The sequence below is a fragment of the Haliotis rubra genome, unplaced genomic scaffold (assembly GCF_003918875.1).
Source record: "Haliotis rubra isolate DU_JTF1 unplaced genomic scaffold, ASM391887v1 Scf104, whole genome shotgun sequence".
NCBI lineage: Eukaryota > Metazoa > Mollusca > Gastropoda > Lepetellida > Haliotidae > Haliotis > Haliotis rubra.
The window spans coordinates 1,062,812-1,081,753 of NW_025764937.1; the positions used below are offsets into that span (position 1 = coordinate 1,062,812).

At 42.3% G+C, this 18,942-nt stretch overlaps 3 protein-coding genes across 3 annotated transcripts in view; 2 read left to right on the forward strand and 1 right to left on the reverse strand.

Moving 5' to 3' along the window:
• The window catches only part of LOC124274570 (rhodopsin-like), a 56,620-nt gene extending 45,320 nt beyond the window's left edge, over window positions 1–11,300 (forward strand). Inside the window, exon 2 of the mRNA XM_046709938.1 lies at window positions 9,655–11,300. Within this exon, the coding sequence (XP_046565894.1) occupies window positions 9,655–10,764 (1,110 nt within the window). The 3' untranslated portion in view covers window positions 10,765–11,300. The remainder of the gene's footprint in view (window positions 1–9,654) is intronic.
• LOC124274132 (versican core protein-like) overlaps window positions 1–18,942 on the forward strand; it is a 105,119-nt gene that overhangs the window by 37,381 nt on the left and 48,796 nt on the right. The gene's annotated exons all lie outside the window — the stretch shown is intronic.
• Window positions 17,493–18,455, reverse strand: LOC124274582. The gene has a single exon (XM_046709948.1). It carries the CDS (start codon window positions 18,453–18,455, stop codon window positions 17,493–17,495), a length of 963 nt encoding a protein of 320 aa, XP_046565904.1.

The window sequence follows — 18,942 nt, forward strand, 5'->3', positions numbered from 1 at the left end:
AATTTTAAACTGGTGCGTTTTCAATAATGTTCAGGATATTTACATTACACTAAATTCGTTATCTATAGGTTATCATTGGTAGTTCTGCACACAGCAGATGGAATGCCGACCTAATCAGAGAGTTTCTAGGCCTTGATCGTGATGTAATGAATCATAGTGCCCTGTGCAACAGCAAATGCTAACATGTCTCCGTTCCATTTTTAACAATATTCTATTTTCAAAAAAGAACCCCGAAACAGAACTACCCTAAAAGTAAAAAAATATACCTTGATATGTTCCATGTGTCTTTTGATTCACAAACTGCATTAGAACAAAGGACGTTAGGGATGTCTCTAATCAAATATACGTCAGACAATCACGCACATTGGTCACATGGTACGGCTATATGCGAGACATGAATGAATATCTGACGCAATTGATGTTTTTTTTACTTTCTTGTACTTCTGTGTTCACTGTTTCAATTATATGTTATTCTTCCCGTCTTCACATTCCAGTTGATACACAGACATATTTAATTCAGTAAAATCAGAACCTTTAGAGATTACAATTTAATCAATATTCGGTTATCTACACAATTATATATATAGCGGCTTCCACATACGTCAATGTACAGTAATGCGTATTGTTGCTGTGTCCACAGAGGTATCTGATGCTGGTGGGAAAACAAGACACAAGGTACCACATCCTCAATTTGAACAGGTCCCTTAAACTGTATTTTTTTTATTTAAGGGGGACTTAAACGTATCGGGTACATCTGGTCTGACGCCCTGGGACGTTGCTACAAATGGGGTCGGGTGGTTGCACACGTTATCATATTCCAGTGGCGTAGATCACTGGATTATCTGGTCCAGACTCGATTTTTACAGATATAGCAAACAGAGATAGATATATTCGACCATAGGGCTGGCACTTTCACGTGTGTCGCGTTAGACAACAAACATACACTCACTAGTGTAAATATAGCCACTTACTTCAGTCAACTGTTCTAAACTAAATTTTGCAAAATATACCATACTGTTCAAAGGTACTCTTTACACATGAACTGATGTAATGTAAAACAAATTCCTAACGTTGAACAGATAATTGTCCTGAGTTCAGGAAATGATGAAAATCAGTGAAAATTGGTGCATTCTATAAACCACAACGCAGCTGTTCACACGCACGGTATTTACACATGCTTTTCAGCAATTTCATGCGTGATCCTCGTGCAATTCAGCTGCATAAAGTTTGCAGTTGGCTCCCCGACCTAGCTGGGAAATCAATTTTCGAAGTAACCACACACACACACACACACACACACACACACACACACACACACACACACACACACACACACACACACACACACACACACACACACACACACAGACACAGCATATAGTGAGTGTTGAAAGTGAGGTTTTAATGTAGGCACGTACATACACGTGGTACAAGTTATGGGCGAAATGGCGGTGCGTACACATACCTACATGATACATACTGTGCAAGTCAGGCAACATGTGGTCACGTACATTTTCCTACATACAAGTCACATATAGTGGAACCCATTGGTAAAATGTTGATATGTACAACTACTTTCTTACACATATGACAGTCCCCCGTGTATTCTTCAGGAGACTTCGCAGAAATATCGACAAACTGCAGAATTCTCTGCAGAACGCAAGCAGAATTTTGCATTAATCTACCAAATAAAAGGCCAAGTGAACTGTGCAATTCTCTAAAGCTATTGGAAAGCTGGTTTTAAACTTGTGAGTGAGTGAGTGAGTTAAAAGTTGACGTCACCTCGGCAATATTTCAGCCATATAGTGACGAGAAATTGTTGTTTAAACTTTTGATATAAGAGATAGATAATAACTGTAATCATTTTGCACAGACATGCAGCTTTGATGATAGGAAGTTTTTGTTGTTGCTTTTGTTGTATTTAACGTTAACGAAGTTCTTACATCATTATGATCCAGACCAGAATCGATATCCACCACTGGCACATCTTCACATCAAATCAGCAGATTACTTTTGCAATAGCAGTCTTCCACACCGTCTTCTCTGGATCCAATTCTAACCTGCCCACCAACAAGTAGCCACCCAAAATACGTCTTTTACAGTGGATACCCACAACAAAGAACACAATGCTGTACCAAACAAGCAAATTAGTCCTTTCAGACAAACAGAAATAGTTCCCCAGCGATCAAACACAGTTTAATAAAATACAAATTATCTCTAACCAACATCAGGACTTCACAAAAAAGGAAACCCTCTAAAGATTTAGAACTTCACAGACCCTTGATCAACATATATCAAGGGTATTACATCCCGTCAGCCAGTGAAGATCTGATCAAGCAAGGTCTGTCAATGAGTATGAATCAAATGAGATTGTTTCACTATGTAATTACTATCATATCAGTTTTGTAACCTTTTGATCCTTACTGAATGTCTGGCTTATCAGTGGAGAACACTTTGCTGTTATCTCTCTTTGGCTTCATTCAGTTGTATGGCGTTTGCTAACTTTTACTGTTAATGTTGGTGCTTATCACAACATGTGCATATAACCCTCATTTCCTGTCACTCAGGCTGGTAATGGTTACCCTTTTCGCCACACCTGATGTTATCATTGATTTTCAGTGATCCGTTAATATCCGAATTTTTACAGTTACTTTCCCTTTACAGCAAACGTAATTTGTTTCTATGGATTGTCTAGACTGATCATTCTTTTGCACTCAGGCAAGCTTAGTCAACTACAAAAGACATGTTTGGTTTGAAACATTAATATTGACTCCAAATGTGCTATTTTCCAAACTTTTTTCATTACTTACAAGCATGTCTCACTAATTATCTAATTCACGGCCTATTGATCTTTTATTTATCTGGGATGATTTCAAGCCACAATCGTATGCCAGGAGTATTGCTGTGTAGCGTCAGGCCAACAATACCTTTTAGCGAACACATAGTGTCATCTTTTACACAGCCACTTTTCCTGTTACACCAATCAGAATTTGTTCTGAGGATAGTCACTGGCCACTTCCTGACAACTTTGTGGCTAAATATGATAGATAGCAAAGTACATACATGCACGTTGCTGGACACAATGAATTATCGATCTTACTTCAGCTTCACAGGGTCAGGATGCAGCATCAGTGTAAGTACCACGTTAATACAGATTCTGACTGATAACTGGAACTGTTCCACGGTAGTACTGGCTCGTGTAATTCATGAAGAAGAGGTTGTGCTGTTTTTACGTGTACTATTTGTATGTCTACATCCTGAATACTACTCTTGCCACTGACATACCAGCATACAGATTTCAAAATTTAGCATATATTCTTGGTCTTCAATATTGCCCGATTCTTGAAATTTTAGACATTCTCAATTATATTGTAAACAATGACTTATTGACAATTGATGCCAATTTGTGAGGGACAGATGATGTCTTTTTTTTATTCACCTGTCCTTAACAAATATAGGCAATGAAATGATCCATTAAATTCTATGTTATATATTTGTTTACGTACATAAAGCTTTAAAGACTATAATTTCTGCATCTTATTCGGACATCATCAGGTCAAGAAGTGCAACAGAGAATACCAAATCTGATTACCTTTGGATAGGACACTGGAACATCTGGAAATGCAAATGGTTCCCAAATGTCGCAAATATAGTTATACACCCCCTAAAAACAAAACGACTCCCATATCGGTTGTTCGTGAGTCAGATGGCCGCATTACGTAATTTACACATTTATTTGCTATTTTGCTTTTAACGACAGTTGAAATCTATTTCGCCAAATGATCAAGACTGGTTATTCGTTGACGCTGACTCATTGCCCATGCCTCAAGATTTTATATCAAAGTTTTATGACATCCATAACTCATAATCCGATGCAATTTACACTGTAACATGTGGTCCATTCGAGTATTTATTAAGAAAGAAACTATCAACCGAATTTTCGTTCACTGGTACTTTTTGAAGAATTGTTGAAGCGAGTTCAAAGTAACGAGATGAGGTATTATAGTGTATCATCAGGTTTCCTATTTTAATAAAAGCCGAGTGGTAAATTCTGTTATTTATTTATTCCTTTCAGGAAGGAATTCACTGATGTTATTGATATCTGTCAGTACATTATGCGTAGTTATACGTGATTTCTTCCCAGCCAGTGTAAACCAAAAGAACAAATCCCTATTTTCTAGTGGAACGAAAACTATAACTAAGAATTATGCTCTTTGAACTACTCGATTAAAAGAAACAGATTTCATAATGTGTTGAGTTGAGATAAAGTAGAGGGCATTTGTGTACGATTTACTATATTAAGTGGACATTCCCAGAGCGTTCGGAATATCCCCGTGTCGTCTTGTCTGGTTGTTCTTTAACACCGCAGTCAGCAATTGTATGGTGGTCTGTAAATAATCGAATCTGGACCTGACAATCTAATGTCTGAGCGCCTAGTGAGAGAGGGCATTGACCTACAGTATTGGTATACGATGGCTTCCATCAACCACTCGATCCCGTTAGTCGTCTTTTATCACAAGCAGGGGTTGCTGAAGACTAATTCTGATCCAGATATCTAGTCTGATCACGCGTGCTGAGGAAGGATTTGGATGTATATATTTACTTATAATAAGAGGGTAACCTCTGAACACATTATTATACAAAGTCGTGTGAAGTTCACTGTTCATCCCAGAAACTAGCACGGAGATCACCAGATTGACCACTGTTGCACTGTGGAATTTTATCATCCCCGTCAACTTTTAGAACACACGAATGTTGTTTGTAGGTTCAACATCAAAGAGATAACATTTTTGTTTCAATTTTGGAACAATTATTACGATAACAATTCGTACTGCAGTATTTCATTAACTGTGTCCCCCATGAAGATCCGGGTTAGAACTAGTCTTCAGTAACCCATGCTTGTCGTAAGAGGGGACTAAGGGAACGGGTGGTCAGGTTTGCCAAATGCGTAGACCGATGCGCATGTCGTTGATCACAGTATTGACTGGTCAAGACCCGATTATGTACAGACCGCCCCCAAAAGCAGGAATATTCCTGAGTACGGCGTTGAAAAAACAAACATTTCATTCATTAACTCCCAAACCGTAGTCATTCGAAACAATCCAAGCATCATGTGGGTGACAGATCACAACAGCATATTGTCGTCATCACGAAACGTCAAAGTAAAGGCTTGATCACTACCAGTGGAAATCATTAGAATGGACCACTGGCAGTCAGTGTTGATAAAAGAATTAACGTGTCATCGACGACATTTGAGTTTGGAACTGAACTATACTAGGCCAAAAATGAAACGCATTGTATTTTAGAAAAATCTATGAATTACTTATTGTGTTAAAACAATCGTCAAAATATGTAACAAAAGTGCTGATAACATGATTTTATTCAATTGCACAAGTTAAAAATCGACTTAACTGAAAATGTTGATTTTGATGAGATTTCTTACAAGGATTAAAAAGGCATCACCACAACGCAACAGAAACCACCTTCCAGTTGAAACTGTGCATCAAAGAGCATGCACTGTCCTGCTGTAAAAATCCAGATTACTTTCGGAAATCGGCATTCGTTTTGAAGGAGTTTCAAGCTCAAATCTCTACGCCACGTCTTGATGCTGCGACATGGAACATCGCCATTGAAAGAATGCACGCTGGAGATTACCAATCTTCTGTTGATAGGCGTCTGAATGTTAGTCTGAGCACGATATCATAACTCGTTGCAACCAGACAGGCATAACAAATTACCTTCCCAGTACAGGCAGTCCTCGAGTTACCACTGTAGCCCAAGATCGGTACACCTGGGTACTACATTTGCGTGATCGTACTGCCACGGGTGAGAGCACAGCAGCCAGGGTGCCTGGATTTCGGAGGATATCCGGTCAAACTGTACGGAACAGGTTGAAAGAGATTAAACTGGGCGCCAGGAGATGCGACTTCGGGCCCGTGCTTCGTCATCCCCCCTTGCGCTCAGCGTCTCTGTTATCTAAAATTATCCACATCGTTGTATAGACATTTCCTTCTTCTAAACTGATGCAAGAATTCATGTCCAAAAGTCTAGTTCTAGACGAGTTATAATTGTTTTAAAATACAACATTTTTGCAACAGATTTCTGCGTTTCTTTTTATAATAATATATACAGTACAACCAGACATTATTGAGAATTTAAAGATTGTAATTTTTTTCACTCATTACTCACGTATTTAATGTGAATATTAGCAGAACATAATTCCAGATTCAAAGACAGGTGAACAGTTAGTGTTTTGTCAAGTCACCATGGGCAGCAATGCAGGCTTCAATGCGGCGGGGCATACTACTGATCAAAGAAGCTAGAAAGTAGAGGTCCATGCTGTCCCAATATCGGACCACCTCTTCTTTCATTTCAGCAATATTTGTCAGATTTTTCTTATTGACACTTTCCTTCATAAGTCTCGAAACAGTTTCTATTGGATTTAGGTCAGGGCTATAGCTTGGCCAATCTAATAATGTCATATTTTGGGTCCGAAACCAGGCCTGTGAATGCTTTGAACGATGTTTTGGGTCGTTGTCCTGCTGGAAAATCGAAACATTTCCACAGAACACGTGAGCAGATGGAAGTAAATGTCCCTCGAGAATATATGTGTACCGCTCACTGTTCATATTCCCTTCAAATACACAGAGGGGCGTTGCCCCTAACACAGATATGCCACCCCACACCACCCCACACGTTAAATTTCGGACTGTACTTTTGGCGCTGATACAAAGGTTTTTCAGTTTGTTTGGTCCAGAATGTCAGTGTATTAGGAAAACAGCCACACAGAACTTTCATCTGAGAAAATCACATTGTCCCAGTTAAAATTTCTATGCTGTAAGCACCAGTTCAACCTTCACTGCTTTTGTTCAGGTTTCATGATCGGTGATGGAATTCCTCGACTTTTCTGCCAACCCATTGCATGCAGCTCACTTCTAACTCTCCCCTTACACACAGATAGCCACAGTTCCTCTATCAATCATATCCAGCCTTAAGTTTTCTAAACTCCTTCGTTTGTTTTTAGAAACAAGAATACCAAGCCGCCTCCTGTCACCGACAGTCAATTTTCTGGGCCTACCTGCGCCTCCCTGGTGCTCAATACCATATCCAATTGCAATATTTTCAAAACACGATAAACAGTGGACAAAGGGATGCATGTTCTACTTGAAATCACTTTAGCTGATCTGATGTCCTTGTTATAATACTCTAAAATCAACTTCCTCTTCTCTAAATCATCCATATTGAGGATCACTGAAAATGTCGTCTGCTAGCAAGTAAACAAAGGGGGATAACTCTTCACAAACTAATGAAAAAGGGTCAACGGAGTTGTCTCTCTTGAATGAAACCAAGCACTTGATAGCTGGTCAAGGTTGTTTATACTAGAAATCCAATTAAACATATTCCTAAAATTCCCAATAATTTCTGGTCATACTATATCAAAAGGAAACGGTATGTTAAAATATCAGCCAGCACGGTGTGGACGTCACCGTAAGAATGGATGTTGATGATTGCATTCTGGCGATGTGAACGTTACGCAGGTGGGAAACATGTTTCCGCGGCATAGGAGTTTCAGGAACAAGGCAACCATCCGGTCTCCGTGTTTGATGGTATGCTTCCTGAAAATGAATTGGATGTTTGCCTTTTTGCTGAAGTATGTGACAGTAGATATACAAAAAATAGTAGGTTTTGTAATCGGTTATCTGCCTGTTTTGATCTGGTGTAACATTGTGATCATTCAACCTTGGGGTAAAGAGTGTGTAGCATGTTGTCACAACGGGATCCATGAGTCAGCCTTCATGCTCCACATATTCGTGAATGGTCTCACCTCCTCCGTACGATTTCCGATAGTCCACTACTCGTGAGGTTTAACGTGATGTTCGTTCACTTCACCTCATCTCATGTTCAGAGTTGAAAAACTTCCAAAATCTACTTACGCCTTGAATGGGATTCAACCTTTGAATTATAAGTCGTAAGGCAAGCATATAAAGTCATTATAGAACGAGCTCGATTGTAAAATGACAGCAGATACTGGAATTACTATAGCATTGCTCGTAGGGAAAATAATCAACAATTTCAGTCACAGATAAGACTATTTCTGGCGTCTCCTAACGTAATATTGCGTGATTAATGCTAAAACCAAAGCCACTCACTCGATTAATTCCAGATCGCTATGACATAGCTGTCTGTCACAATAAACATCGGTATTTCACTTACTGATTAATTCAGAATTTCGAAAGATTTAACTAATGCAACCTCCAAATCGATCGATATTCTAGAACTAGGGAAATACGTTCCTCGGGCTGTTAGGTCATAATAAACATGAAAAACTTTCGCTTATGGATAATTGTAAACCGGCATGTGGTGGACAGTACTGTCTAGTAAAAACAGTATACCAACTCTTGCCTTTTTGCCGTTTAACGCTGCACTCAGCAATATTCCGGCTATATGACAGCGGTATTTAATTAACCAAGTCCAGACCAGAGAATCCAGTGATCAACAGCATGAACAATTGGGATACGATGACATGTGTCAACCAAGACAGCGAGCCTGACAACCCGATCCCGTCAGTTGATAAGCTTGTGTTGACAAATTCTAATCCGGATCTTCACGAGTTGTATACCCACTTGACACAGAGAGTACCTACTTGAGGGAAAATATTCCACCCGTGGTTGACAATGTTCCTGAAATATCACGACCATGAAAGTTAACGTCTTCTAAGATTGTATTCATTTGAAAAGCGAGGAACACATTTTTAAACAACAATGTTTAAATCCAGGCTGTTACATGTACAAAACACAATAAGGTTTACTCAATTGAGCTGCAATATCAACACTACTAGAAAATTGCAAACGTATGTTTCGTAAACTACACAGCATCACAGATATTTTGATACGGATACAAACGCAAACATTTTGCTCGAGGCAGTGTTTCAGTCAAAATCAAACAAAGTCTACAAATAAGTCGGGTCGGGTGAATATTAAGCGATCTAAGACATCCGAATCAAAATATAACCAGTGCAGATTTCATCGCAAACTTTCAAAACCTTTTTGCATGTTTTATTAATTTTGTCAACACGTCTTGTCCCAGTTTTAATTCGCCATTGTCAAATGTCAGGCTGAATATCGAAATCATAAGAACGTGGAGTGAAACAAAAAATTCCCATAATCATAGGGAAGCTCTGCTTACCGCAAAACTTTCATTGTGCTTATGATGTGATGACACCAGGCCTTCAGCAAAGTGGTGAGACTGTAAATACCCCACTTGTGTCATCTGTTACGATGACATGCAACTCAACCCGTAAGGCAAACAAAAACCTATTGCACAAGAAAAAACAGGAAATTGCATCAGACATCATGTTATCCTGAAACACATATTTCTCCTCAGACGCGTATATAATTGGGCGCGGATGCCAAAAGCGACAAGGGGTAAATACTGTTTGTCCTCCTCCATTACGTTAACGTTTGTGTTAATTAGAAATACGAAAGTAGGATATGCGGCTTAAATACTTCAGAAACCTCAACACTAGTTGACATGATTATGCAGTTTATCTGACTCAGTGTGGAGGTTTTGTAGGGGCAGAGAGATATTGATATGCTGTAAAAACATGCATATTTGGCTGAAATTGATTTTGATCTGATTATTTTCATTTTTCAGGAAGGTCGTTCTTGTGATTACACCATGTCCAATACAACGCCAGGGGAACTGGTTACAGCCATGTATGACAACACTACCCCGCCCATCGAGATGACGACCATTGTGTTTCCACCAGAATACCACAGACTTAACACAGTGATTGATTTCTTTAACACGTATTATATCTGGGTCATATTCGGTTTTGGATTTCCTGGGAATTTGATGAGCTTGTGTGTCATCGTTGGCATGTCAAAACGAAGATTAACAACGTCGTTTTTTTACGTTGCAGTTCTTGCCGTCGTGGACAATATTACAATCATTCTGAAGATTGTTGAAAATCAATCTCGAAGTCACGTGAAGTTGGTATTTGATGAAACTGGGTGTCAATTTCTATTTTTCTTTGGTTTAACCTGTGCAGCATTTGCCAACTGGATTCTGATTATAATATCCGCGGAGAGGTTAACAGCAGTGGCGTTTCCAATGAAAGTGGCTCTCATCTGGTCCTTGAGGAGGGCGGTTGGCGTCATAGTTTGTGTGTTTGTGTTTATAGGCCTCATCCACGGTCACATCTTCGCCACTGTCACCCATCACAGCAACTACACATGTACGGTGAAGGACCAGTTCCAACAATACATCCACCCCTACTGGTACTTCACCAGTTCTGCGGTTTATGCATTCATCCCTGCCACATGCCTGATTCTTTTCAACGTCCTCATCATTCTTTTGCTTAGGAGGTCCTCCGCCCAGCGACGGAACATGTTGTCCCAAAGCGACCCGTCCCTCTTAGAAGCACGTCGTCAGGAGCGACAGGTCACAATCATGCTCGTCGTCGTCGCTGTCACCTTCCTCGTCCTCACCATCCCCAGATGTATTTCCGTCATCGCCTTCCACAGTATGTGTACAAACAACTCGGACGTGATGTGTACTGCACGGAGACAGCTGTTTAGCACCCTTACTACCCAAATTGCTGACACCAACCATGCTATCAACTTTTACCTGTACTTTCTGACTGGGAGAAGGTTCCGGGAATACTTTCTGAAGTTTTTCAAGTGTAGAGGATTATTGTACATGAAAGTGTCGAGTAGCAACACCCATGTGTCAGAACTGCCTCTTACAGACTCAAGGATTTGAGAGCAAGTGGTTGTGTTTGTTTGTTTGTTTGCCGCACTCAGCAGTATTTCAGCTATATGGCGACGGTTTGACATGAAATCTGTCAGCCAGTTCAGCAGCCCGACCACCCGATCTCGTAATGGGTCTGTTACAGCAAGCACGGGTTGCCTAAGGCCAATTCTAACCGGGATCTTCACAGGTAATCAACCGGGATCTTCAACACTGTGTGTTGTCCACACATACAAGAATAGCTCACCTACATGTTGGTTTCCTGTAACTGGTAGTATTTTGAGAACCAGTGATTCATATTGTCAGCAAAGACCCAAACCTTAGAGATTCGATTTATCAACTAATTCTTCGAATCTTATCATCTGACCAATATCGCTGACCCTTAGATGATTATTTGATGGCTGTGGACCCATTTTAGTGTTTAATGTTTGTTCGTTTAACGGCCCGCGGGCGTATCATATAATTTACTATTAGTAAATACCAACCTGGAGTAATCTCCGTTGAGTTGTAACGCTCAGAGCGATACGTAATAAACTGACTCGAATTCTGACTTGTTCATCATGAAATACATAATTGACAACAGACATGATGTAATGGAAGTCCATAGGGGTTTACGATGAATACGATAGAGCAGACATATACTAAGCAGCAAAAGAAACGTCAGTTTGGAATTTTCTTTCGCTGAAACGGATAACTGTAAACTCGTTTAATGTTTTGATTGTATATTTTTGACAACATCTCCAACATTACCTGAGCATAGACATTCCTTCCCAAACTCAGAATGTAACCCAGGAAATGGTCTCAAAAACGCAATCTGATCTCGGAGATGGTACGGTGTTTTCCATGTGTTTCATGCAACTCATACTGCACGTGTTGTTCACAAGGACCAACCCTATAAAATGCACCCCCAAACCTGGTTGAAACATTCACATTACAACGTCAGCAGGATGCCGCGACTCACTACAGCTCAGAGGAACCAGGCGCTAGGAAGACTTGAAGCTGTCCACACTGCACAAGCCGTTGCCAATCACTTCCAGGTCAACGTTTACAGGCTGCAGCACCGTTTCAGGGCCAAAGGATCGCCCCCGTACTGGCAGACCAAGGGTGGCCTCACGACAAGACCGCCATGTTTTGCGACAGCATGTACAGAATCCCTTCATGCAGGCATCCGAAACAGCACGCCAGACACTGGGAACACACAGAAGACCAATCAGTACTGATACAGTACGCCGACGTCTTAACAGCGGGAACCTCCATTACCGTAGACCTTACCGTGGACCTATCCTCACCCCTCGACATTGGCGTGAACGTCTACAGTTTGCCGACCCGTGAAGATCCGGGATAGAATAGGTCTTCAGCAACCCATGCTTGCTACAAAAGGAGACTATGCTTGTTGTAAAAGGCGACTAACGGGATCGGGTGGTCAGGCATGCTGACTTGGTTGACACATGTCATCGGTTCCCAATTGCGCAGATCGATGCTCATGCTGTTGATCACCGGATTGTCTGGTCCAGACTCGATTATTTACAGACTGCCGCCATATAGCTGGAATTTTGCTGAGTGCGGCGTAAAACTAAACTCACTCAGTCACACTAGATACTGAAGTCAAGGGTCTGAATGGATGAGTTGGTGTGTCATTGGTGTGTCAAGATATTGTACACAAAATATGTTTTTGATCCGCTTATTATGTCCATTTCTGTAATGATTTGATTACAGTGCCTAATTTTTAAATCGTACTGACGTTTCTTTGCTGCTGAGTGTACATATGTTTAGTTTCTTGGTGCAAACCATCTTCGTCAGGAAGGAGTGCCCACTTACCTTGTGGATATGTGTTCCGGCAGCTTACGCAACACCATACGAATATCACGGTGCTGCATCCAAACATCCTTTGCATTCTTTTTTTCGAAATAATGCAGTATTTGTTTCCAATCTGTACAGGTGTGTAAGTGATGCTATTCTTGCTCAGTCGTGTGTTCTATATTCAGATTTATATATAAGCCATATTTTCACGTCGCGTGTTGATCATTCTTTCACTTAATCATGTGATGTCATACTTGATGTTGTTCACTGGTGATCATGTGATTGTTTGCGGCTGGTGATTGTTTCATTCAGATCAGTCACAGTGGTGTAGCTTTGTGGTTATGGCGTTTGCCTGTCATGCTAAAGGTCTGGGTTTCATGTCCATGTGAGTACAAGGTGTCAAGCCCATAATTCCTGAAAGTATCCTACATTAATCCTGGAATTGGGTTCACTAGTCTTTAGACTTTTAACCAAAGTATTCCAGAAAATGTTCAATCATTCTGATTAGTTTCATTTTCGTCATAGTCACTCTGTTCATGAAATGGTGTGTACATGTATAACTTTGTTTATAACCGGTACATTTTAAACATACAACATCCTTACAATTGTCTGTTTTTCAGTGCATTGTATTGCATTCTGTTATTAACCCCATGGACACATTGGCCACGACTCCTTCATTTATGGATCATTCATAGATTATGTGGGGCAGTAGGTTGCCGAGTTGTTAAGGTGTTCGCTTGTCTTGCCAAAGACCTGGGTTCTCCACATGTGTACAATGTGTGAAGCCTGGGGTCCCCTGCTGTGGTTTTGATGGCATATTGCAAAAAGCGTTGCAAAATCCGACTCACTCTGGCTATATTTCCTGAAACTATTTCTTGCTCCTAAAAGTAGCCATGTACTCAGACTGAGCAAGAATGAGCACTAGTCTGGACCACACAATTCAGTGATCAACAGCATGAGCATCGATCAGCGCAATGGGGAACCGATGACATGTGTCAACCAAGCCAGCGAGCCAGACCACCCGATCCCGTTAGTCGCCCCAACGACAAGCATGGGTTACTGAAGGTTCATTCTAACCCGCACCTTCACTGGTAAAAAGAGCAGTACCCTGTGATGGATAGAGATAGTGACTTCACTTCACAAATGAAAATGTCGTGGTGAATAGGTCCAGTGAATTCATTTGTCCTGATGCGTCAGGGATACGTGCTTACACGCTGTTAGTTATTTGTATACATGACGCCTGTGGGATTATCCAGGAAGCAGACCATTGTTTAGGGCAGTGTGGAGCTATATTTGTGAAGTGACTTATCTCCAGGAAATAGAACCAGATTGAAGCATGCTACACTTTAACTTTTAGAAGCTGTTTTGGTGATTGGGCATGCCCAGTGTAGATATGAAACAACACTTCCACAGACCTGTTTAGTGATGTCATTTAACTGCAATATATATAAACTGTTTCATAGATTTTTACAATTTACAGAATGTGACATGAACTTGCTCAAATCCCCCATGTCTTTTATAACCCTTTGACTTGTTCTTTTTGAAGGACAATGTTTGATTTTTTTATTGTACAACCAAGCCAGTATTTTTCAAAAATAAAAATACTTGTTTTGAGGAGAAATACATTCGCGTTTAAACTTGTGTCTTTAAAATTGTTTAGGATTTTTCTCTCCAATACCTAAGCTTCAATGAACCTTGACGAGCGTTATGCTATTTATGCCATCTGTAGGTTTATGTTGTTGCCTAGTAATATCTGCGAACCATGATAAGCAATTCTGACAACATCATATGATTATGAATATGTCACTTTCTCAACAAACCCAATTTAAGTTTCAATTTAGGATTACGTCAAAGTAAAGGTATGATCAGTCCTGACTATCGTCAGAAACAGATTTCATTCGATGCAAGGGGAACACTACCAGTGGAAATCATTAGAATGGACCACTGGAAGTCAGTGTTGATAAAAGAATGAACGTGTGTCATCGACGACATTTGAGTTCAACTATCGAAGTTCTGTTTCATGCTTTTTTCGTAAAAATTGCAAGATTTAGTTAGTCTGTTAAAAGTGCAAACATGAAACATATATCTTTTTCTATCTTAAAAAACATTTGAGAATATAAGTGAAAATGATATTTTAAAATGTTTTAGTTTTGTCTCAATTTATATGAAAGCTTCAAAAGACAAGTGCGTGTAAGATCTCTTCTGTCATTATGATTGTGATAAGTGCTCCCTGCATTGTGTCTGTCACATTATTTGTCATGAAGACTGATTGCTTTACATTATTCAGTTCATACGAACTGTTTATATTATTTGTAGAAGATATACATCTTGGAAACATCTGTGATATATTATTTATGAGCTGACGGTTAGGGAAGCCTGAGAGCGTCAAAACGATAAATGAAGACAGAAAGCCAGTATGGAATTCAAATGGGCGCAGTGAGGATGGCGAGGACGGGAAACCGCACCGAAGCATGGAAAGCCCACACGGGCTAGCGAAGCATTTGCAGACCCGCACGGGTGTGCACAAGTTGGTCCGCCGTGTCATGGCAGCCCAACTGCTGGGAAAACTCAACACTCCCCACGCGGAAGCAGCAGGTGGGAGCTTTGGGCTCCCGCTGTAACAGCGGGTACCGAGTATCCAGGTAGAGCAAGCAAGCAAGCTGTAATTTAGAGGTGCGGAGTCCCGCCGGTACCATGCCAAACAGCCCCGCGCCACGGATGGGTGAGGGCTGCAGAGGCGCGTGGCTGCCATCCACACTGCATAATGTGCTTAGCGTATGCATAGTGTGTGTGTGTGCAGGGGGCAAGAGGGAAGGAGGGATGGTGTTGGGAAGAGACAAAGGAAGGGAGACGATGCGCAATACCAACAATTGCTAATGACATTTCAGAACGAAACAGGTTCTACGCCACACTCAGACAGATTCCAGCTTTGTGGCGGCCATCAGCAAATAATGAGTGGGTTTAGTCTTACGCCACACTCAGCGATATTCCAGCTATCTGGTGGCGGCCGGTAATTAATCGAGTCTGGGCCAGACAATCCCGTGATCCGAAGCATGCGCATCCGTCTGGGTACCCAATGGCATGGCTCAACCAAGTCAGCGAGCCTGACCCACTGATCCCGTTAGTCGCCACTTTCGACAATCACGGGATACTAAAGGCACTTTCTATCCCGGATCTTCACGAGACCAGACAATCCTTCTGAAAGACAGTGCAACCACGATCTACACGCATGGCCTACGATGACGTGTGTCGGGCAAATGAGTGAGTGTAACCACCCGAACCTAGTAGTCGCCTCAAACAACAAGCATGGGTTACTGCATACAGACCGAACCTGGGTCTTAATTAGAAATAATTGCGTTAGCCAGCTCAGCAATATTGCAGCTAACCTGAGGTAGTCCGTGGGAAGAAGTACGGACCAGCTCCACTATAGTCGTGCAACCTGTTATCGCTGATAATGGCAAGCACAGGCTAATACTAAAACCGGCCTGCGTCACGTGGTGAGCTGAAAGGATGTGACACAGAAATGACCATTTTTGGTTAATGCCTGCACCGCGTGACGGACACGCATACACGCAGGGAATTTAGGCGATAATCAATGGACAATTACGACATTAAGGCCTGATTTCAGGTAACAACCCGAACCCTAATAGTAGCCTCCATCGACAAGCATGGGTTACTGCATACAAACCGAACCTGGGACTAATTAGAAATAATTTCGTTAGCGCCTCGCTCAGCAATATTGCAGCTAAAATGAGATGGTCCAAGAGAAGAAGTATGGACCAGCGCCACTATAGTCCTGCTACCTGCTATCGCCGATGATGGCAAGCACAGGCTAATGCAGGCTACTACTGAAACTGGCCTGCATCACGTAGGTGAGCTGAAATGAGGTGACACAGAAATGACCATTTTTTGGTTAATACCTGCACCGCGTGACGGGACTCGTACACCGCAGGGAATTTAGGCGATAATCAATGGACAATTACGACATTAAGGCCTGATTTGGGGTAACCACCTGCACCTAATAGTAACCTCTTACAACAAGCATGGGTTACAGCATAAAAGCTGAACCTGGGTCTTAATTAGAAATAATTTCGTTAGCGCCTCGCTCAGCAATATTGCAGCTAGCCTGAGGTGGTCCGTGCGAAGAAGTACGGACCAGTGCCGCTATAATCGAGCTACCTGTTATCGCTGATGATGGCAAGCACAGGCTAATGCAGGCTACTACTGAAACCGGCCTGCATCACGTAGATGAGCTGAAATGAGGTGTCACAGAGATGACCATTTTTGGTTAATGCCTGCACCGCGTGACGGGACTCGTACACTGCGGGGAATTTAGGCGATAATCCATGAACAATTATGACATTACGGCCTGATTCAGGGAGTGAAAGAAAACTCGCATGCCCTGCCCGTTCAGATGAACCTTGTCTCTGGCACTGATGTGGGTGTCAGTGATGTCCGGGTGCCGAGCCACTTTCCCACCCAGTTCCCGCACGACATTGGCAACGCGCCTGTTGAGTTTGCGCCGCTTAATGTCGATGGCCCGCGGGTTCTGGGCCCCCCTCCATGCTAGCCTGGGCAGCATACATGACCATATGATGGTAGCTTTTGGGCACCTCAGATGCAGGTAAAGCAAGTCAAGGTATATAGCATCAAAAAGCGGCTTAGATGCGGTAGCGCAGAGGTCATTAGAACCCAAGTGGATGACCACGAATTTTGGCTGCGCCTCCTGTTCGATAAGCCTATCAATATAGGTCCTGAACTGGGCCCATCTCATCCCCCCTTTTACCAGCCACTTCCCACTGACTGGAAACTGCTGACCTGTCTCTGTATGGTGAAGGAGCCGGGCCAAGTAGCTAGACCCGATGAACCAGGCTGCATCTGAAACTCGTGGCGATAGTTGTGGGATTTTGCATAACATTTGGCCCTAACACATTTAAAGATCATAGGATGGATGGTATGCGGATGTATGTCTGGTAAGCCGCCGACTTCCAACGCCCCAGTTCCTGGATCTGTTGTGAACTGACGCCCTGTAATGCTGCTGTGGTGGCTGCCCCAATGCGAAATGAATGTGAGGAGTACAAACTAGGGTTAATGGGCTCCGGGATTGACGCCAAAGCCTTTTTGAGCACCGCCTGAAACTGAAATTTTGTTAGTGGGGAGCTATCAAAATGGGTGAAAAAATACCCCGTACCAGTAGGTCTGATGCAGCGGAAACGCTGCACTGCTGCGACAGGACATAATGGGGAGTTCGGCAATGCCTGGATGGTGATGTATGCTCCCAGACCACCCTGATCTGTTTTGGAGCTCCGCAAATGTACCTGTATAGCTGATAAGTCACCTGCGACGGTTATATCTGAAAACAGGCAAGCTCTGTTAGTGCTGTCCCTTGCTGAGGCTGCTACCAGCTCGCCCACTCTGAAAAAACCAAAGAAAGTCAACAAATATGCAGCGGCAAACAGCGCTGCCTCGTAGGACTGGCTGCAGACCAAAGGCAAGGCACGAGTGATCTCTGCAAGAAGGTGAGTCGTTATTGGTTGTCGGGTGTCCTGTCGATGAGACAATCTAGACATACCTGAAAGAGCTTTCTGAACAAGGAAGTGGTGTGACACATCGCACATATTATGCAATTTGTGGAGTGCTGCCAGCCCCGATACGTATGACCTGGCTGTGGCAGGCGACCTACCTGACACCGATAAATAAGCAATAAACTGTAGCCATTGGTCCAACGGTATAGGCCAAAGAGACGGTAAACCAAATGCAGCGCGGAATTGATCAAACGCTGTTTTGCCCGCCTGATAAGTGCGCCATGTACTTGGTGCCAATGATGAAGTGATGAGACGGTTAACCTCAGACATCAGATGTCCCACATGTCGTTGGGAGTGGGGTTGGTACCTTGTCCGCATGAGGCGCTGCTGACCTGAATCGTGCCCACTGAAATCTCGAAAGAGAATCTGCTATAATGTTAGCGTGGGTGTCAATATATTTCGCTTTGAACAGAATGTTGTGTCTGAGACATAAAAGCACCAAGCATCTAAGGAGTGACATGACCCGTGGAGGCTTTGCTGTCTGACGGTTTATTATGTGGACCACAGCCTGATTATCACAAAAGAACATTATCCGGCTGTTGGAGAGAACAGAGCCCCACAACTTAATGGCGAGAACGATAGGGAAAAGTTCAAGCATGGTTAAATCCTTCAGCCATCCCTTTTCGTGCCACTGTGCTGGCCAGTGGCCGTTAGTCCAATGGCCCTGAAAGTAAGCACCGAATCCCTGGCTGCTGGCTGCATCTGTAAAGAGTTGTGCCTCCTGCGAGTTTGACCATCGAGGGTGCAAGAATAAAGTGGTGCCATTATGACTAGCAAGAAATTGAAGCCATACTTTTAAGTCAGC

Coding starts and splice junctions, on each gene's coding strand:
- LOC124274582 (XM_046709948.1), bottom strand. CDS start 18,455: ATGCGGACAAGGTACCAACCCCACTCCCAACGACATGTGGGACATCTG.